The following is a 22,245-nucleotide window of genomic DNA, read 5'->3' on the forward strand; positions in this document are numbered from 1 at the left end:
ATGGATTCTGGGTTTCCCATAAGAGCTTATAAAGAATTGCTGTAAAATTAACGGAAGTGTGCCTCCCACTGCAGGATCCTCTAGAATAGTCCAAATTTCAAATATTGAATCTCATTGTTCTAATAAAACATAAAAACAATTCCAAGAAACTCCAATTTAAAATATATTTCCAAGATTTCTTTTGCAATTGGATATGGTGGAAAGTTCTTTTGTCTGACTCAAATTTCCTGATCTATGGTTTGGATAATATGATCATAGGTAGGTGAACATATGCAACAGAAACAAAGAGCAAGAAACCTATTCAATACCAGTACAGTGAGTAGTGGTACGTGCAAAGTACACGCCAAAGTTTTACTGGAAAAAGGCTTGTCCTCACCGAGAAGAGTCAGTGTTGATTATTAGGTTAAAGTGACCTTAGGGGCTTCCCTGGTGGCGCAGTGGTTGAGAGTCTGCCTGCCGACGCGTGGGACGTGGGTTCGTGCCCTGGTCCAGGAAGATCCCACATGCCGCGGAGCGGCTGGGCCCGTGAGCCATGGCCACTGAGCCTGCGCGTCCGGAGCCTGCGCGTCCAGAGCCTGTGCTCCGCAACGGGAGAGGCCGCGACGGTGAGGGGCCCACGTACCGCAAAAAAAAAAAAAGTGACCTTAGAAGGAAGGGGCCACATCGTTTGGCAACAAAAAGCAAACATCAGTCAAACCCCAGATGTACAGCTGGCTCAGACAGAGGCATGCCAACAGCTCTAATATCCACAACCAAATCCATCAGTCTGTATGTAAAGAGAAACCACTACATTTCTAAATCTAGAGTGGTATGACCCACAGTATAAATACTTGGATTGATCACACAGATGCTGGCACCCACCAAGTGAAAGCTGAATTTACTCTCAACATCATGGACAACAATAATTGTGGGCATTTCCTTCCATGAACCTGGTCCTCCAGACATCCTTGGAGGCTCAAAGAGGCTGCTTTTTGAGTATTTCAGCACTCAAGATACTTTGTGTCCTGATTATTTCTCTTAGTTACACGTGGTCGTGCATGTTCTTTTGAGACTACTCAATTTGAATCAGAGTCTTAGAACTAGTCAAGAGGCCTTGAAGATCAGCAGGTAGAACCTCACACTTGCTGTAGCATTTAATCTACTAATTTTTCAGATGAAGAAACAGAGGCTCCAAGAGGTTGAATAATAAGAGGTGGAGAGAATAGAGGATAAAAACACACAACTTGAAGCCTGACTACTGATTAGCTCTGTAACCTTGAAGAGGTTCCTTCTCCTCCCTGTGCCCGTTTCCTCATCTGTAAAAGTGGGAGAATGATACCTATCTCATATGGCAGTTGAGAAGAATCAGTGAATTAAACCACATAAAGTGCTCCAAATAGCCTAACATAATAAGCATCATACGAGTGCCTGTATTCATGAATATACCAAAGAACCCCACTACAACTGGGAATCTGATCCTACCTTTCCTCTACACAATTAGAAGAAGAAAATTCTACCCATTGACAAATTTACAGTGATTACAAATAGCTGTCATATACAATATCCTTTAAGTATGTCTCATTAAAACCTGCATCCGAGTTCTTGAAATTCACTCAGGAAGAGCTCCTATAGTGACAAGCAGGTATGATAACCAGCCCAGGAAATCAACAAAGCTCAGTGACACACCAAGTCTGAAAATTAACCTTTTTACCAAGTAGACCTGAATCTCTCCTCAAGGGTCGCCCGCAACCCACACCACACCAGTATTTCTACAACTTGGGTCCCTCTTCTGTCAACTATGGTCTTAATGAACTGAAAGGCTGGATTTTGACTTAGATGTCATTCTTGGCAAGGCTGTTAGTTCAACTTTTCTTTGGCTGGTCAAGATTATTTTTCAACAAGTTCTTTAGCCCACAGTGTTACAGTATACCACCAAAGAAATCAAGAAATGAATACTGCTGTGGGTGGGAAAAGAAATACCAAATGGAACTCCTGCCACACTGATAATTATAATCTACAAGGTGTTTGATTCACTAAGTGCGGCAAAAGTATATTTTATAAGAAGTTTGCAGTTGATGAATACCAAAGGCCAAAAACTCAATCTGCAAAGAGACTGCTTATGAGCTATGAGAATCATTTGCACTACAAAGTACTCCTCCAACCACATGACTAATAGAGTGAACTTCCTAGAATCGGAAACAGCACAGAAAATATCCAGCCCCTTGAACATGCCTGGCTTAGAGTAGGTATCCGGTGAAAATTAATTGAATAAATCTAATTGCCATCAATGAAAAAATATCTCATATTAACCTGGATCTTTATTAATGGGACCTAAGGTACTTGAAAGAAATGTGAGGAATTTCTTATGTAATTAACTCTGATATGAAATGGGTAAAAAGGAGCCCAAAGAATGAGCTCTGATTGCTAGATAGCATAAAATAGAGATTTAAAGAAAACAGATGAAGTTTTAAAACTCAAGAGGAAAGGAGCAAATATTTTCATCTTTAGCCTTTATTTCATGACCTACCGTGTAATATTTGAAATCCTGAGGATTATCAGGGTGACAAAAATGTTCTTTTTCCTTTAGAGATCAAGAGAAACCTTTTCAAGGATTATAGATGTGGGTCATCTGCTTTGTAAAATAGTCTAGCAGTTCCTCAGAAGTTGAAAGGAAGAGTCACCATATGACCCAATAATCCCACAAGTTGGTGTATACACGAGAGAAATGAAAACATATGCCCTTGCAAGAATTGGTACATGAGTGTTCGTAGCAGCATTATTCATAATTGACAGAAATAAAAACAATGCGGGGCTTCCCTGGTGGCGCAGTGGTTGAGAGTCCGCCTGCCGATGCCGGGAACAGGGGTTCGTGCCCCGGTCCGGGAGGATCCCACGTGCCGCGGACAGGCTGGGCCCCTGAGCCATGGCTGCTGGGTCTGCGCGTCCGGAGCCTGTGCTCCGCAACGGGAGAGGCCACAACAGTAAGAGGCCCGTGTACCGGAATTACATAAATAAATAAATAAATAATAAATTTAAAAAATAAAAGCAATGCGAATAGCCATCTACTGATCAATGGATAAATAATATGTGGTATATCCATGCAATGGAATATTATTTGGCCATTAAGAAGCCAGGCACAAAAGGCTATACATTGTATGATTCTTTTTATATGAAATTCCCACATAAAAAGTAGGTTAGTATTGCCTAGGGCTGGCGGGAGGGGTGGTTGGGGGCAGGTTAGGTTGAGGGAAAATCGGGAGTAACTGCTCATGGGGATTAATGGGTACGGGGTTTCTTTTTAGGGTGATAAAATTGTTCCAAATTCATTGTGGTAATAGTTGCACAACTCTGTAAATATACTAAAAAATCATTGAATTGTACATTTCAAATAGATTAATTGTATGGTATATGAACTATATGTCAATAAGGCTGCTGTTAAAATAAGCTACAGCAGATGCAGTTTTAGCTCTTACAGTTTTTAAAAAGTGGTCCTAAAAACACAGCTTTTTCATTCATCTAGTAGAGCCATGAAGCTCCCTAGCATCATGACAAGTTAGGGGCCAGACATGATCAGCCTGGAATAATCATGGAAAAATTGCAACCCCTGGAGAGAGGATTCCTTGTTTAAAGTAAGTTGTGATGTGTACCATACAAAGGACACAGAACATCAGAGAGTCTCACATTCTCTCCTTATTCTGCCATGAGAAAGTTTCCCTAAACCAGAGAAGTTATGTAGAAGCTAAATTTTTATCAATCCTACAAAATTAACTCCCCACTTCTTCACTAAGCTGTAGTCACACTGGCCTTCCTAAGGGTTTGCTGAGCTCCACCTACCGCAGTGCCTTTGTACCTGCTGTTCTTCCTGCAGGAAGTCCTCACTTGTCCCCAGATCTCCACCTGGCTAGCTCCTCATCAGTCAAGCCTCTGCTCCATTGTCGCCTTCTCAGGAAAAGCTCCTTAGCTCCTCCTAATTAAAATATTCTTCCCCCACAGAAACCCTCTCTGCCACGGGTCCAGTTCATTTTCTGCACAGCATTTGGAACTATCTGAAACTCTCACGTGCTTATCAGTTTGTTGTCCGCCTTCCCCGGCAGAAGGGCACAAAAGCCTTTCCGTGTCCCCCATTTCTTGATTACAGGAAATAGGCTTCATTCAACCTCCATGACTTCCCTGAGTTCCAACCCGCAGCTTCAAAGAGTTGCTAATCAGGGAAGGGAGGGGATTCGGACAAGGGAGGCGCAGTCAAGAAACAATAGCGCCGCCTTGGGGCAGGGTCCTGCTTCCCTCTCAAGGGATACACATAACGATGTCTTGGAGCTCTTTACAGATACTGAAGCCCTCACCAGGTGGTAGCAGTTAACGGTCTGCTGCCCACAAGCACGTAGACCCCAGACTGGTTGGAACCAGAAGTTTGATGATGCTGACTCCCAATTACCTCACCACCAACCAATGAGAAGAACGTCCAGGAGCTGATCACGCCCTCCTCTGTGAACCATTACTATAAAACTCCTCACTAGCCCCTCCAGGTCAGGACACACAGCTTTTCAGGGCGTGAGCCTGCTGTGGCCCCCTTTGCCTGGCAAAGCAATAAAGCTATTCTTTTTACTTCACCCAGAACTCTGCCTCTGAAAATTAATTCGGTGTCGGGGTACAGAGGCCGGATTTGGCTTCACGGACAGGGACCAAAATATTTCCCTGTGCCTACAAAGCTAGCAGATAGGCAGTGAGCGCTTGATAAAGATTTATTGAGTAAATGATCTCCACGGGATAAGTCATAATCAACTTTGTAAACAACATCTGAAAGGTCAGCCTCTGTACCTGCCACACCTCAGACAGGAGTCCAGGGACACTGACCCTTCAGAGAACAGTCTGTAGCCACCCCCAGGCTGAAAGGGCAAAGGGCTGAGACTGAAAACCCAGTTGGCCACCAAGGACTTCCTGTGCTCCTTCACTAATCTTCCCTCACCGTGGTCCCAGGTCAGGTGGCGGAGCAGCTCTGGGGCCTTTCCTGTTGGTTTATAAATAAGTCTAGGCTCATTGCTGATCCCAGAGTGGCCTACGTGGCAACTTGCCTTCAGCTTGCTCAGCAGGACCGCTTGCAGGAAGGGCAGCAAACAATAGCCACGCAGAAGCAGTGCAGAACAGCAGCCTGCATCTGTGTGGTCACGTGCACACCACGCGCTTCAGATCTTCTCTCAAAGGACCTACTGTAGAGCACAGGGAACTCTGCTCAATATTCTGCAATAACCTACATGGGAAAAGAATCTGCAAAAGAATAGATACATGTATATGTATAACTCAATCCCTTTGCCGTACACCTGAAACTAACACAACATTGTTAATCAACTCTACTCCAATATAAAATAAAAAATTTTTTAAAAATCCCCAAAAACCTTGACCCTGGTTTCTACAGAAGCAGTTTGTCCCAATCACGCCCCAAAGTTAGGAACTGTCCATTCTAACTCAGAATGGCTATCTGGCTTAGTTTTCTTGTAAGTTATTTCATTCGCGTGAACACTTAAAGAATCACTAATGCTTCATCAACTGTAGAGTACTTGTCACTCAATTCCAGAAAACTCGTGTTTACCTAACCCAGGCTGCATACATACGTATACGCTGTGGACATTGTTGCCATTTAGGAAAACAATCCTTTTCCAATCCTGCGGAAGGTAGTCACAGGTCCCTTACTTCACAGAGCTACTCCTGTCTTCTTGATGTTTATAACAACGTCTTAGAGTTCTAGGACTCCTTTCTGTTATCTATCTCCCTGTAAGTATCAGTCCAGTTCATTTAAGAGTCACAGTGTTTCTATGTGATACATGAAGCTGATGGTATTAATGCCACTTCTGTTTTTTTCTTGGTTCTGTTTTGTTTTAACAGGAGGAGTAGCAGACCCAGAGAGGTTAAGCAACTTGCCCCGAGGTCACATACCTGTTCGGTGCCAAACAGTAGGAACACTAAGTCCGTGAGCTTCCCTCCACATCAGCACTTCTCAATGCATCTGAACCACTGGGGAATCTGGTTACGGTGCAGATTCTGAATTCAGCAGCTCTGGGGGATTGCGGGGGGAGGGGGGGGACCAGGATTCTGCATGTTTCCCAAGCTCCCAGGAGTTGCTGCTCGTGGTGGCCCTCAGAACACCTTTCATCACACCCTTCATAACACCCCAGGCATGTCCATCCTAATACTTCCCCCAGTGGCCGTTGCACTATTTGGGTATTCATTCATTTCCCCCACTAACCTATGAGCTCCAGGAGAGCATGAACTATGTTGTATTCACTGGTTTGACCTGGGCGCCCAGCACCACACGTGCCAAAAAGGAACTGAACAAATATTTTTGAAGAGTGGAGGAAAAGTGACCTATTTCCAATGACAAAGCCACGTCGACTGCATATTAAGACTCCGATTTCTTATACAAAACAGAAACAGACTCACAGACTTAGAAAACAAACTTATGGTTACCAAAGGGGAAAGGTGGGAAGGGAGGGATCAACTGGGAGTTTGGGATTGCCATAAATACACCACTATATTTAAAATAGATAACCAAGAAGGACCTACTGTATAGCACAGGGAACTCTGCTCAGTACTCTGTAATAACCTAAATGGGAAAAGAATTTGAAAAAGAATAGATATATGTATAACTGAATCACTTTGCTGTACACCTGAAACACGACACTGTAAATCAACTATAGCCCCATTTGAAAGAAAATTAAAAAAAAAAAGAATCAATCGATCAATCAATCAATGAACATTCTTTTAATAGGCTATTCATCAAGTACCCTCTGCTGTCTGGGGTCACACTATGACATCCAGTTGTCATCGCCGGGTCCCCAAATAACATAACCAAATAAAAGCCCCGCAGTTACAACCAGTTTATACCTACACTTGCCGCAGAACTCTGCCAGGGGTCAGGGGCACAGAATCACATCCTCGGGCCAACGGGATGGGATAACATGAGGTCATTCTAAGGGCAAGGGGGAGGTGTAGAACAGGCAGGGTGATGCAGGCTCGCTAACACTCAGCATCACCTGAGGATGCTGACGACAGCAGTCCTCCACGGACTGTGCGCCTTCCATGTGCCAAGCACTCGGCTGCGCACGTTGCACCCGTCATCTCATGTCATCTTCTCGACAAACCGATGACACAGGCACTTATTTTATATGTAAGGAAGCAGAGACGTAAGGTTATTAAACCATAAGCGGTGAAGCCAAGATCTGGACCCAGGCAGCCTGGCTTCAGCATCCGTGCTTCTAACCACACTGTTGACTGCCTGGAAGCACACAGAGAAGAAGCAATTGCTTGAGCCTGGGAGTGACTTGACTTCCCTGTCAACAGCCTGATTAATAATAGGCTCCAAGAAATCCCACATAGATGGGCTTGGGGAGAAACACATCACATCCACATTATATCCAAAAGGAAGTGTTCGACAATATTATGTAGGGAAAAAAGAGATTCTGTTACAGCAAATGCTCACATAGTTTTGACTCTGTTTGGCTTATGGTTAAATATACAACACCGCTGAAAGGTTAAGTAAGAGTCACCGAAGTAATAAGTCTCAAAGGTCCCAGATTCCTTTCACACTTCATTAGGTCTCTTATGAAACCTTGCATTTAATGTCTGGGCCAAATCTGAGAAGATGGTCATCACATGGAAGAGTTCAGGATTTTATGAAACATGTGTGTCCAATACAAAATGTCAAAAAGTCTAAAGGACAAGAGAACTTTGTTTTTCAAAGGCTTAAAGGGCAGAAGTTCAACAGTTATATTTTAGCACTGTCAGAAAATGAGGGAGTCAAGAAAACTGTGGAAGAGAATGCATTGTCCATTTGGATATGAGAAAAGGGTAAACTTAATCTCTCTTTTCGATAGAAGATTTTTAAATGTGGAATAAGAAAATAAATCAGGGCAATACTAAAGTATAGCCATAGGGTCTTGAATAAAACATTACTGTGAAAAAACGTTGAGCTCTACAGATTGTTTTTTAACCACACTTGTTTAATTATTATTTACCTTTGGAGGCAATATGATATGATGGATTGTGAAGGCCCAAGATCTGGTTCTGCCACTTCCTAGGTATGGTCTCCAGCTAGCATAATTCTTCCAGGATTCAGTGTGTTCATCTGTGAAATGGGACCACTCACTCCTGCCTCCTAGGATTACTGGGAGCCTTACATTAAATGACATACTGTGAGCATTTAGTCCCAAACAGAAAATCAACACAGGTTGCACCTTGTTTTCTCTCCTTTCTTACAAGTTCTATCTTCCTAAAAGAATGTTGTTTAAGCATTTCCATTCCTAACTTTAAGTTTTTGTTAGTAGAAACATAAAATTGTGGAGGGTTAAGAAAAACAATCTACCTACACACAGATGAAATGTGTATGTAAGAAAATGAGAATAAACTATTAGTATACAGTATGGAAAGATCATCTCATATTAAGCTTAATGTGTTAAAAATAGAACCATATAATAAACAACAAGGTCCTACTGTACAGCACAGGGAACTATATTCAATATCCTGTGATAACCCATAATAGAAATGAATATGAAAAAGAATGTATATATGTATAAATGAATCACTTTGCTGTATAGCAGAAATTAACATAACATTGTAAATCAACTATAGTTCAATAAAATAAATTTTAAAAATAAATTTAAAGAAATAGAACCACATAAAATTTCACATAGGTACGCATCCTTAAGAAACAACTTCACTCATAATTACACCTACAAATTTTAGTCAATCTATCAACTAATGATCATGTTAAAAATCAAGAAGTTTTATGAGAGTAGTGTAGATTTTTGGACAAAATTCCATTTCAATTTATGTGAATGTTTTATAAACCAGAAAGTACTAAATAATATACAATGTTGTTTTTATTGCAATGTCCTTTTGGCCTCTAGAATAATTGGAGATGTCATCAAATTAAAATCACTCAACATACTAAATTACAAAATTTTATTCACTGTAATTCAATATGAAATTCACATGTAAAGTAAGGGAAGTCAGCTTTCTAAGAAGTTATAACAACATATATAATAGACAGGAAGTCAACAAGGATAAAAAACAGAATTTTTAGAAGTCTTCCCACAATTTCATCTTCCAGACTTGTGGGGTTAGTAGTAGAAATTAACATCCAGTGTTTACACATCATATCCAAACGCTCCTGCTCCCTAGGGGGAAAAGAAAGAGAAAATGTCCTTAAATGAACACATTTACAACCCTGATTCTTTAAAATCAATCTCATATTTGCACTGGAAAGAAACAGTGATCAAGAAATGTCTTTCAAGGCTTCCCTAGTGGCGCAGTGGTTGAGAATCCGCCTGCCAATGCAGGGGACACGGGTTCGAGCCCTGGTCCGGGAAGATCCCACATGCCGTGGAGCAACTACGCCCAAGCGCCACAACTACTGAGCCTGTGCTCTAGACCCCGCGAGCCACAACAACTGAGCCCGCGCGCCTAGAGCCCGTGCTCCACAACACGAGAAGCCACCGCAATGAGAAGCTCGTGCACCACAATGAAGAGTAACCCCTGCTCTCCACAACTAGAGAAAGCCCACGCGCAGCGACGAAGACCCAATGCAGCCAAAAATAAATAAATTTGTAAAACAAACAAAAACAGCTCAAGGAACTACCAGAATTACCCCTCTCTTTTCAATGATATCCATAATTAGTTTATTTTGGAAGTCTTATCTGCAAAGTCATTTACAATCATTCTTATGGCATCAGTGAAATTGCCATTCTTCTAACCAGTACAGTGGGTATTACCAGGAAATGAGACTTTGAAGACATGGAAAGAGGCATGTGATAAAATTCTTAAACATTAAAACAACACAAGGTTTTTTTCATTTCCCTGATCTTTCCTCAAAATCCTTTCTCATATTTTGGTCACTTAACCAGACATTAAATATTTTAATTTCTTCCACACTTCTGTGTTAATCAGTTTTTGTAATATCTTAATTTTTTTAAGTATTACGGAATTTTTAAAGATTATTAATTTGTGGTCTTTTTAGTGCACTGTCGGAACATTTCACATGCCTGTCAGGTAGGGAGTTTAGAACCATTCTTAACTCCTTTTTCCAGGAATGTAAACTTGGCCTTACATCCAAGTCCCTTATACACACTCAACTTAAAATCAACATTAAGGGCTTCCCTGGTGGCGCAGTGGTTAAGAATCCGCCTGCCAATGCAGGGGACACGGGTTCGAGCCCTGTTCTGGGAAAATCCCCCATGCCACAGAGCAACTAAGCCCGTGCACCACAACTACTGAGCCTGCACTCTAGAGCCCGAAAGCCACAACTACTGAGCCCACGCGCCACAACTACCGAAGCCTGCATGCAACAAGAGAAGCCACCACAATGAGAAGCCCGCGCACCGCAACGAAGAATAACCCCTGCTCTCCACAACTAGAGAAAGCGCGCGCACAGCAAACAAAGACCCAATGCAGTCAAAAATAAATAAACTTTAAAAAATTTATTTAAAAAAATGAGCATCAATATTTTTAGAAAGTGGCAAGATCGGGGTGGGAAAATATTTTCTGCTATTTTTCACTCAAACCCAAAAAGGCAGGTTGAGTTTTAAGAGAGAAGGTGAAAGAGAGAGGTGGAGATAGATGAGATTTATACAAGTATCTTCTTCCACTTTTAGCAATCTTGCTTAATTTCTATGATAACTAACCCCCTTCCTAAAGGAGGGAATGACTTGCCCCAAATTACACAGCAATCACTGGCAAAGTAAACGCCTAGAATTTCCCTTAAGTTCAACAATTCCTTGTGCCTATGTTTGGGAAAGAAGGGGTAAGAATAACACATGGGTTCGCAAAGCGATTTTCCTTCCCTCCTATGGCCTCCACCTCCATCTTGTGTTTCTTCAGTCTGTGCTCTGAGGGGTACCTTCAATTTTCTCCAACAGCGGTAAGGAGAGAGACTGAATAGGAAGTGAGGGAAAGACCAGACAACTAGTGGGGGTCGAAGAGTGCGCAGAAACCCATTTCTCACCTGACTGAATCCCGGGTAGTGGTTGATAATGCTGCTCCTGGGTTTTCTCTCCAGCTGCTCTTGCTAGAACAAAGTGCATTCAGCACAGGTGGTCTCTTAGCAACCTTGGTTCCTGTGTCAAAGCACAGCGAAAGCTTTTATTGGATGCTGAGGAGGTCTGTGAAGTGGCCGGGCAGGGAGCCTGCCTGGAGAAACTCTAAAATGACTCTCAAAGAAGTCAGGAAGGAGATGTCGAAGAGTGGAGTTCGGCAAACGTGACACGTTGATTTCAACATATCACAGAATTGTATAGCTGAAAACTAAACTTTTCACAAAAAGTTTAAACTGAACTCTATAATTTTCCTGGCAGGCCAAACACTTACCACGCTTTTATTATTTTATTTTATTTTTTGGCGTGCCATGGGTCATATGGGATCTTAGTTCCCCCGCCAGGGATTGAATCCACACCCCCTGCAGTGGAAGCAGGAAGTCTAAACCACGCTTTTAAAACAATAGGTCTCAGGGGGTGAGGGAATGGAAGAGATGTGTAAGGGTTACACATGTGCAACGAGTAGATAAATAAGTCCCGGGGACCACTGTAATACACAGTACAGTGAGCATAGACATAAAAGTGTGTTATAAACATTAAACTTGCTAAGAGACTAGATTTTAGTTGTTTCCAGCTCTAGAAGCATTAGAAAGTGGAGTGAATTTATTACAAAAGACCAGGCTGTAACATTTAGCCATAAATGGAAAATTATCCAACAAAATGATGGTTATTACAACTATGAAATAATAGAAAATACTACTTAGAAAATTATGTTAAAATATTTAATTATGATTAAAAGCCATACCTTATGAACACCTATTATACTCCTGGACAAGCATGGATAATCACACCAGGATACATATCCAAACATTATTTGTAATATCCTCAACTTAAAAACAAACCAAATACCCATTAGTAGATAGATAAATGCATATAATGGAATATTATACAATAATGAAAATTAAGCTCCAGCTACACACAAAAACAGCGGTGAATTTTACAAACACAATATTGAATTTTTACAATAATGAAAATTAAGCTCCAGCTACATACAAAAACAGTGGTGAATTTTATAAACATAATATTGAATTTTTAAAAAGCAAGGCACAAAAGAAAATGCACAGTGTAAATATATTTATGTAAAGTAGGAAAACCAAGTTAAAGGTGCATGGTTTAGGGGTGTATATGTGGGTGGCAATGGTGTAGGTGGTGAATTGATCAAGAAAAGCAAAGGATTGGCTACCATAAAATCAGGGTAGTGGTGGTGTTAGTGAGGGGAAGGGAAGGGCTGCACGGGTGTGGGGAGCCTCCAGCAGTATTTCATTTCTTGTCCTGGTTGGTGGTTACATTGGCAATCATTTTTTAACTACTTGCTAAACCTCACATAGAAATTTTATAGGCTTTTCTGTAGGTATGTTAGACTTCACAATCGAAATATTTAAAAAAAGGAAACAGGACTATCTACAAATGTCAATAATGGTCATAGTGGTCGAGTTTGGGTGAAGGACTGTATGTGATTTTTTTTCCTTGCTTTTTCCACTTCTCACATTTTCATTTAAAAGGATGTTGCTTATATAACTTCAGAAAACGAAAGAAAGTAGTCCCATAACGGCTAGTCCTCTTTCTTTCCCATATACTTAAAAGTAATGTATACTGATTTTATTTTTGTCAAACCAAACATTTTAACAAATATGAATTCGGGAAAATTAAATGTCAGTCAAAGATTTTAATGAAAATATTTAACTTACACTTTATCCAATAAATTACATATTTTCATTAAAATGTTTCACTGAGACATTTCATTTTCCTTGAGTTTACACTGTCTCTTTGGCTAAAGAACATGTTCTAGTCTCATTCAAAATGTTCAGGAGAAACAGGAATGTTGGTGGTTTCTGTATGGTTCTTCTCAGTGTTAGATCTGTTTCTAGATTTAAATCATTGGAAGGACAAGACTCTGCACCATCGTAAGTTTACTAGCACACTGAGATTTTACTGTGGATTAAAATTATGATTGTCGCAGTGTTTGATTTACATTTTGCCTAATTAGTTCTTACTTACTTTTCTAGAAGCTTGGTAATCACATGTTTTTTCTTTGCAGGGACATTCTTTTAGAGGAAAGGCTAGTTAACAGCAGCATTTTCAGGAAAAAAAATGATTTGTAGTGTTTTTCTTATCGGATAAAACATGCACTAAATAAATGTAAAAAATAAATTAATAAATTTGAAACAAGCTAGGACACTTCTAAAAGTATGCTAGAATGTATTGAGTGTGACTATCTCAAGACCGTGGTCTTATCTTGAATGCAGTATTTAAAAGTCGTAGTTAAAATAACATCACCTCCAATTTCTGATATAAGACATCCTAGGTTATAGAAAAATGGTACAGATGAACCGGTTGCAGGGCAGAAATCGAGACACAGATGTAGAGAACAAACGTATGGACACCAAGGGGGAAAAGTGGCAGGGGTGGTGGTGGTGGGATGAATTGGGAGATTGGGGTTGACATATATACACTAATATGTATAAAATAGATAACTAATAAGAACCTGCTGTATAAAAAATAAATAAAATAAAATTTAAGACATCCTAGGTTATTTGGGGCCTAATATATTTCATGTTGAAATTTCAGATGACTGCAAATAATTTTCCCTCCCATTTAAATGCCTCTACGTTCCTTTCTTTTCCCTATTTCCAAAAGGCACTGAGAATCAATTTATTTTGTAGAAATTAATTTATAGAATGTTATACTTAAAATAGAATGAACACTCTCTTATCTAGTTTTAAAAACTTGTCTTTATTATATTTTCTTTTGATTCCATCAAGAGTCCAAATAATCTAAATCCAAACTGACCTGTTCATTGAATGGTTGAATAGTGGAATCCTACAAGGTAAGTTAGACTAATGGCGAGTAGCAGTAACTTTTGGTCTCTGGGGGTTGAACTTCACTGCATTCTCTGTTCTTCACCCTGCCGTCAGTTTGTAGCCTCTGGCCTTTCAAACCTTTATAATCTTGATTTTATATAAAACAAAGTTTCTCAAGTCAACTCTGACTCCTGGGACCATAGTGCATTTGCTAAACGGCTTGGTCCCCTGGCAAAAATAAAACAATGCAAAACAAACTAGTAAAACCCCCTCTATTATATAAAATTATTACTGGTACTAAGACTTCACCTGTTTCTCAATCTCTCTCAGCCTCTACTATTTCCCCTGATTAGGGCGTGGATTCCTGGTCAAGATAAAGAACAGAACATACTTTGCAAAGTCTCTTTTTAAATCCAAAGAAAACACTTCTCACTGGATTCAAGATTATAGTCTTAAACACATGAGTCACACTTCAAAAATATTTCCTTTTTTGATAAGAATTTGCTAATTCTACTCCTTGTTTCCATCAATATCTAATGGTCAAGATAATATTGACAGAAGTTCCCTAGAGACAAATGTTGAAACATGAGACACTCTTGCTGAATAGGTCACTTAAGTAAAGTATAATAATTACCATTTATTAAGGGTCTAGTGTGTGCCAGGGCTGTGATTATGCACTACTGGGGCGATGGAGCAACTGCCTAAGGTTCTATGCTGGAGCCTTGATGCTACTAACCCAGGACTCCCATCCCCAGATGCCACTCTGTTTCAACTACATGGATTTATTAATGTTTTCAAATGAAAAGGAAATGGACTAGACTGAAATGGAAATATCCACATGTAATTATCGATGGCCACTCTTCTTCCTCAGTCCTGGCTCCTTTCTGTATATGTGAAGTGCTGGCTGAACAATGGGATGGATAGTCTTGCAGTTATCCCTCTGGGCCTGAGAACCCTAAATTTGCCTGAATAGTTTTACAGGAGTCAGTTTTATTCATATCAAAACAACCTGCTCTTTGTAAATGGATCATTCACAGGCCACTACTACGAGCTTACTGTCTAGCAACCCGATTAGGTGAAAGTTCAGTTTTTAAAATCTGTGTTTTATTAGCTTTTACTCTCTGCAATTTTCTTTTCTTTTATTATTAGTTTGTTATCCACCCACTGATCAACCTATGACTGACAAGTTCCTCCCCTTGAACTTTTTTTTTTTTTTTTGGTTGTGCACGTGGCTTGTGGGATCTTAATTCCCCGACCAGGGATAGAACCCATGCCCCCAGCAGTAGAAGTACCGAGTCTTAACCACTAGGCCGCCAATGAATTCCTCCCCTTGATCTTATCGACATTAGCTGGACAGAGAAATAACAAGAATGCTTCCAGGACTTGGTGGTTGAGAGGCGGGTCTGACATAAGACTGATAGGGTTTGACTTGGATCTGCCACTTACCGTGAGACCTTGGACAAGTTACATTAACTCTCTGTGCCTCAGTTAGCACTTCTATACAATGGAGATGATAGTAAGAGTAGGGTAGTGTGAGAATAAAATGAGATAATATCAATACTTGTGCCAAGTGAGTGCCTAGTGCCTAGTGAGTGCCTAGTGAGTGCCTACTAGGCACAAGTCACTCTTAATAAGCAAGAGTGACTATCATTGTTAATTATATTCTACCGTATTACCTCCTAGATGGTATCCCTTGAATAAATCAGTCTTCTCAGTTTCTCTTTGGACACCCAAACATGCAAAACTGTCACACATCTACTCATCCTTTGAAACTCAAGGTACCTCCTCTGTGATCTTTCCTGACACCCTCAGGCAGAATCTATTGCCCACTTGCTGTAACATATTGCAACTGACAACCATGTATTGTGGTTATTTGCATGCCATCTCCCATTGGAAGGGCTGTCTTCCTAGAAAGTGGGGATGGCCTTACCCATCCTGGATCCCACTGCCTCACGGTACTGGATGCTAAGCAGTTTTCAACAAATATTGATTTAATAACTGCACCTCAAGGAGAAGCTTTCTTGGAAGACCAAAAGTTCATTTTGTTCAAAAGACGATTACGACAAGAAAAACCATATATTAAGTCTACTTTTCCCACAAATTTTTATTCTTCAAAAATAAAATCACGAAGTTGGGTATTTTCAGTATTGTCTCCATAAGGAAAATGTCTCTTTCCCATAAAATTTATGTTTAATAATCTTTTAGAAACTTGAGAAATCATATGGGAATTATATCTTGTTGATGTTTTTGCTCTTGTTTTTGTTTGCTTGTAATTAGGGAAGCTAGTCAAGTTGTTGGAAGGCAACAAGAGTTTGGCACTGGCCTATAGGGTTTTAGGATTCGAAGTGTCCTGCTGGGATGGCTACTGTTTCTCTGGCATAATTGAGATTTGTCCCCTTAAGTTTCCAGAAATAGATGATGGTGTGGTAGGACAGGAGACATAAACCGCTCAAATATGAGTTATTCAGAAGTCAACTGAAATTCAGGCATATTCAACAGTAAGTGGGTTTTGTGTGTTCTGTAAGCTTCTACAATGGAGTTCAAGGTGATTTTCTGAACTAATTATGTGAGGAATTACATGAGGAAGGGAATTTAACAGACATCTGAGAAATCAACTCATCAGTGATATGAGCATTGTATGTGAGGAAGCTTGAATGAGAATAATAATAAATGGCATATGGCTTGACACTGAAATGATTACAGGCATGATTGTTATACCTTGTTTCCTGATTAAGACACGATTTCAAGGAGATCTTTCTCTCTCCAGCTAAAAAAAACAACTGTAGTGGAAAATCGGAAATATTACAGAAATGTTGGCACTGGGAAAGAAATTTGAAATTTCTTAAAACTTCTCATTTGACAAACGAGAGAAGGCACCTTGCCTGAGGTCACACAGCTACTTTTCTTCTGAGCTACTATAATAATTGCCTCAGCGACTTTTTGACATTTATGATAAATTGGATTCTGTGTTTCACCAGACTTGGCTATTTGAAGATATTCGATCTTCATCACCTCCCAACTGCTTTGATTCAGGCCAAGGCAAGACCAGGGCGTCCAGAAGAGAATAAGTCACAAGTGAAAACTGGAAAACTTGGCAGGTCAGACTCACAAAACTCGACAAAGTGGACTTCGCCTGGAAACAGAACCACGTGCCTTGTCACAGATGGTGGGTCAGCAAGGTTTGGGAGCCGGATGGAACTGGTTTGCGATCCTGGTTCTGGCTGGTATTAGTGCTGGAGCTGTGGATCGGACATTTCACCTCACCTGCCACCCCATGTGGAGACAGAGACAATCTGTTTTGCAGGGGATTGAAAGGCTTTTATTCGTAACTACAGTTAAGAAGGGCCTACACACACTGTGATTTTAATCTCATAAAGCCTTATGAGGTGAGTTACTAATTCTCCTATTTCCTTAGTTGGAGAGATTGATGACCCGAGACTTTAGTGAGCTATTCGCGATCACACACCGGGGATGACCGGGGATTTGAATGGAAGTGTGTTTGGCTCCAAAGCTTTAGCCACTGCAGCATCTCAGGATTGGTAAAAGAGGTGAGCCTAGAGCCCAGCATGCTGCCGGGCACTTGATAAAATAATGGTTAGGGTATGACAAAGCACTGGAGTCAGAAAGGGGGCCACTTCCTGCAGTCCAACAAGGAGGGAGAGGGGTGAGCATGGACTCAATGGACGAGAGCAAACAAATGGACTTAAGCGATGGGAAGCCCAGGAAGCTGAGGCAGATGCACAGACATGTAGGCCACAGGGTACTGTCTGCCCTGGCAGCACCCATGAGGGTCCACCCGATCCCCCAGGGGTACAGGGGGGTCCCAGACCTGTGTGGAATCCCTCTTCTTTTCTCCTCTTCAACTGTATCTCTCATGCTTTCTCTGCATGTCAATATCTGTCCAGTTTGGGCCTTCTGCCATCTATGACTGTGCCTCAAATGTTTTGAGTAAATATTCCGGCCCTTAAATGAACTGTTTTTCTACATATGAACAAGCACCTCCTCTTAATCATCCACTACCAAGACTCCCAAAGGCTGAGATTTCCCGCTACCCCATTCCTGCCCCCAAATAGGAGATGGCATTGCCCCTAAGAAGACATAAATTACTCAGTTATAGGTACTTTACATTAAGAAAGATTCTGGAACCAAAATAATCAAAATGTTTTCAACCTTCTCCCTGCCAAGCTCCCCAGCCCTTGCCAAGAATCACAGCTGTAGCGCACTCTTACGAGGCCAGATGAACTGCCCAGAGCTGTGGCCCGGGAACCTCACAGGGCAGTGCCACTCGCCACCAGTTCTTCCACGTTGTGACAAAGCAGGAGTGGGGCTGAGGCCAGGTGCTTATTCGTTGCGTTTGGGGTTTTTATCTGCAGAACTCACATATCCAAACGTGTGTCATTCCAGGTTTGGGGTGGAGGAGAGGTCTCTGGACCTGTTTGACTTTAGTAAAAGCATTTGGCCAAACCTTTTAAACTACCTTCTCAGCCTGCAACATACACTCCTCTGCCTAAATTCACTGGTGAATTATTAAGGTGCAGGTTTGATTTCGGAAACCAGCTAAGTGTTATCTGGAGTCAAGTTTAGCTGAGAAGGTAGATGGCCAGGTTGGAGGACAGAATTTCAAGTTCAATGAAAAACTGTGACCTCTTCTAAGACCAAATTATATTTCTTTTTTAAAATTAATGAATAAGTTTGTTTATTTATTTTTGGCTGCGTTGGGTCTTCGTTGCTGTGCGCGGGCTTTCTCTAGTTGCAGCGAGGGGGGCTACTCTTTGTTGCGGTGCGTGGGCTTCTCACTGCAATGGCTTCTCTTGTTGCGGAGCACGGGCTCTAGGCGTGCAGGCTTCAGTAGTTGTGGCACGTGGGCTCCTCAGTTGTGGCTCACGGGCTCTAGAGCGCAGGCTCAGTAGTTGTGGCCCGCGGGCTTAGTTGCTCCACAGCACGTGGGATCCTCCTGGACCAGAGCTCGAACTCGCGCGCGTCCCCTGCATTGGCAGGCAGACTCTTAACCAGTGCGCCACCAGGGAAATCCCCAAATTATATTTCTATCATTTAGCACAGGGCTTGGAACAAAACAGGCGCTCAATTAAAAAAAAAACTGGAGGCGGGGAGGATGAGATGCGACTTTATGGTGCGTTTTTCTGTGCCTCAGAAGCTTGTTACTTAGAAGGTGAACCCGACGAGGAGCCCTGAAAAGCACTGGATCATTTTCTAAGAACGTACAGCTCTCCAAGGGGAAGTCTGACCAATAATGCCCACTTTCGGTGGATAAGTATTGGACGCGATGGCCCTGTGGAATGCCAGCCAGATCCTGTCTGTACTTGTCATGTACCACGGAACAAGCCCATTCTGACTTGTAACAGAGTTACTCATGAAATGACTTCTTTCTCCTACCATATTTAGAGTTTACTGACCCTTTGCTAATCTAGCACTGTGTGTTCACACAGTGGGAATTAAATAAACATTTGCAGAATGACAGCTTGCAGTGGAAAACAAAAATCTCATCCTGTCTCCTGAGTGTACAAGGAAACACTCTGGGAAGCAGCTATTCTCTGAGACAACCCTCCTTTCTGTCCCATCCAGACACAGAATCGAAGCTAGCAAGGGGGGAAAGCAGTCCTTTGGAACCACAGAAGCACATAAGCAAAAGAAAAAGTTTATTTTTATTTACTGATTTTTGGCTGCACCTTGCGGCATGCAGGCTCTTAGGACCCCGACCAGGGATCAAACCTGTACCCCCTGCACTGGAAGTGCGGAGTCTTAACCACTGGACCATCAGGCAAGTCCCAGAAAAATTTTAGAATGCTGATTATAGCAGAGCAGATAAGTTTATTAAAATAATAGTTTATGCTTTGAAATTGTTTTGATGAAGTTCCCCGTCATCATTGATCTTAGCCGTAGCCTAATGTCCTGAGCTAACCATATGCCATCCTCCGATGCCCCCATCCTCAGCATTCCCACTGCTGATACCATCCTAAGGATGAAGCTATTAAAAGCAGTAAAAGCCAATTATCGTCTCTGCAATTTACAGTTTCCCATCAAAGACCACATTGGAGGCTCCAGGTTAAGAAGATTCAGGAAAAATTCAAATGAGGGATTTCATTAATAATATTACCATACTTGGCCACTTAGACACGTTATGAGTAAAACCCACCACCGTGTCAAACAGGTTATAACTCTCATCTCACAAACAAGGAAACTGAGACTCAAAGAGGTTGAGTACTTGCTTAAGTCACACAGCTTGTTGAGCCAGGGCTCAATACCAAGCCGGCATCTGCCTCCTTCCACTTCCCTGTGATGCCTCCCTTATTTAGAAGCCTGATGCACATGTTCAGGAGAATTGAATGTATGTAACCAAAGCAGAAAACTGTCTTAGTCCGTAGTCCTGAGGAGGGACCGGAGTGTCAGCTTTCACCTTTCCTCAGAGGACCAGGCAGGGCACCAGCTTCAGGGTCCTCCTTTTCCAGACAGAAAACACAGTGACCTACTTTGCAGGACTCTCAGAAGCAACCATTATCAAAAAGGCTGCAAACACAAAGCCTTTGGCTAAAATCTCAGGAAGGCAGTGAATCTGTGGAATGTGACAGGTGCCCTCTCTGAACCAAATCTCAAACATGGAAAATGACAGGGCCCAAGTCTCCCACCCAACATTCCCCTGCAGACACTTTCCATATGTGAAATTTCTCTTTGGAATCACTGAAATCCTCTCTTTAGAGAGGAAACACAGAAAGGCAGAAATATCTAGCATGGCCACAAGGCTGGCTCAAGTCACTGAGATCTTATTAACCCCTTGCTTCTCCTCCTGCCTTTACTGAGCCAGAAAGAAATCGAATTCTAATTCTTTGATCAATCCTATAAGCAGCCTTATAAAAACTGGAAAGACGTTGAAATGCAGGGAGGGGAAACAGGCTTTCGGCGTCTTTGCGCTTACTATATTCCCTCTACCAGAAGGAAGCAAGATTACCGTTAAACTCTCCTCCTCCATCAACATTTTAAAAGCCACGTTTTTTCAAAAACCAAAACTTACTGTTCAGGGGTTTGATAAGCGAAGTCCAAAGTCAAGGAGATGATCTCTCTCTTTTGTGACAAACACCATCTGCTCCTGGGTGGCTTGCGAGGCTCGCTGGGCTGTTATTAATAACTGGCTTAGCACTTTCCTGAGAAACCTGAGCCAGGCTGTCACGGGAGGAGAGTGGGGAGGAAGTGACAGACACAGGTGGGATAAATTATGACAAAAATACCCTCAGGCCCAAATAACCCATGAGGCGGGGCTGGGCCCCTCCACAATCAACAGACTCTTATGTCAAAGGCCCTCAGGGTTCAACAATCAACTAACCAAAACCTCTTTACTCTCTTGAAAAATGTCACGAGTCCTGTAATGTCATACTTTCCTTTGTTTTGCTGAGTAATTCTTTTCCATGGCTATTTGAATATCTTCTCAAGCTATGCATTTTTGCCTTGTTCACTTTGACTTCCTCCGTTTTTCAAACATAAACAAATGGATTTTCAAATGCACGTGAGCAATTTGTTGAGGTTTGTTTACCTGTGAGCGTGTGTTTACCTCCTTCCCTTAATGATTCCAAAACCGTTCCTGGCAAAGTGTATGTATGTGTGTGCTCGGGCATGCGGAGGCGGAGTGGGTCTTGGGACAGCATCATACATACGAGGGAAACTGTAGAATTTAAGTCCGAAGAGTGGAAGTGCAGCTGTGACCTGGCTACTGGTTTACAGTGGGTCTTCCCTTTTGAAAAGCCTTATTTCCAAAAAATTCAAGTCTATGCCTCCCCTCCCCCAAGCACTGACATCATATTGTTCAGACCAGGAACGGCCTGTCTTCAGACGTAAATTATATTAAACACTGACTCTGTGTCTGACTGAAGTGTTAAAAGAAAACTGAGGATCACACATAAGCTATTGGAATATAAAAAGATACAAACTTGAAGGGAACAATGCTTGTCGAATTGCCCCATTCTTAAGGATCCAGCTGCCTTTCACCCTGGCTCAGGCCTGGTAACTATTCTTTTTCCAAATTAAACTGTTTTTCAACTAACTGCTGGCGGTAGGGAGGCCAGAACATCTCACTGCAAACCTCGCACAGTGAGTGTTTTTCCGTGGAGGCCATTGTTATAAAGAGAAAGTAATACACCAGCTGAATAGATGGGTGAGAGGCAGTGGAGCAGGTACCGGGCCTTATTTTTTTTATTTTATTATATCTTAAGTATTTTTATTAAAAATATTCACAATTTTAACGTTCATCGTCTTTCTAGTTGTCAAAGTTAAGAAATTAGCATCAGGGGCTTCCCTGGTGGCACAGTGGTTGAGAGTCCGCCCGCCGATGCAGGGGACACGGGTTCGTGCCCCGGTCCGGGAAGATCCCACATGCC

General features: G+C 41.7%; 1 protein-coding gene across 2 annotated transcripts; it reads right to left on the reverse strand.

Moving 5' to 3' along the window:
- Positions 1–8,921: 8,921 nt before the first annotated feature.
- On the reverse strand, positions 8,922–20,979 carry MRLN (myoregulin). Of its 2 annotated transcripts, XM_029245821.1 has the most exons (3): positions 20,889–20,979; positions 10,973–11,084; positions 8,922–9,149 (listed from the first exon to the last, which is right to left on the reverse strand). In XM_029245821.1, the coding sequence occupies exon 3, from the start codon at positions 9,128–9,130 to the stop codon at positions 8,990–8,992; it is 141 nt and encodes a 46-aa protein (XP_029101654.1). In that variant the 5' UTR covers positions 9,131–9,149; positions 10,973–11,084; positions 20,889–20,979; the 3' UTR covers positions 8,922–8,989. The 2 variants fall into 2 exon arrangements, with proteins under 2 accessions (XP_029101654.1, XP_029101655.1); XM_029245822.1 differs by lacking the exon at positions 20,889–20,979 and having other exon boundaries at positions 8,922–9,142; positions 10,973–11,438.
- Positions 20,980–22,245: the final 1,266 nt, after the last annotated feature.

Source organism: Monodon monoceros, unplaced genomic scaffold, assembly GCF_005190385.1.
Source record: "Monodon monoceros isolate NGI ecotype Baffin Bay Population unplaced genomic scaffold, NGI_Narwhal_1 Super_Scaffold_4, whole genome shotgun sequence".
NCBI lineage: Eukaryota > Metazoa > Chordata > Mammalia > Artiodactyla > Monodontidae > Monodon > Monodon monoceros.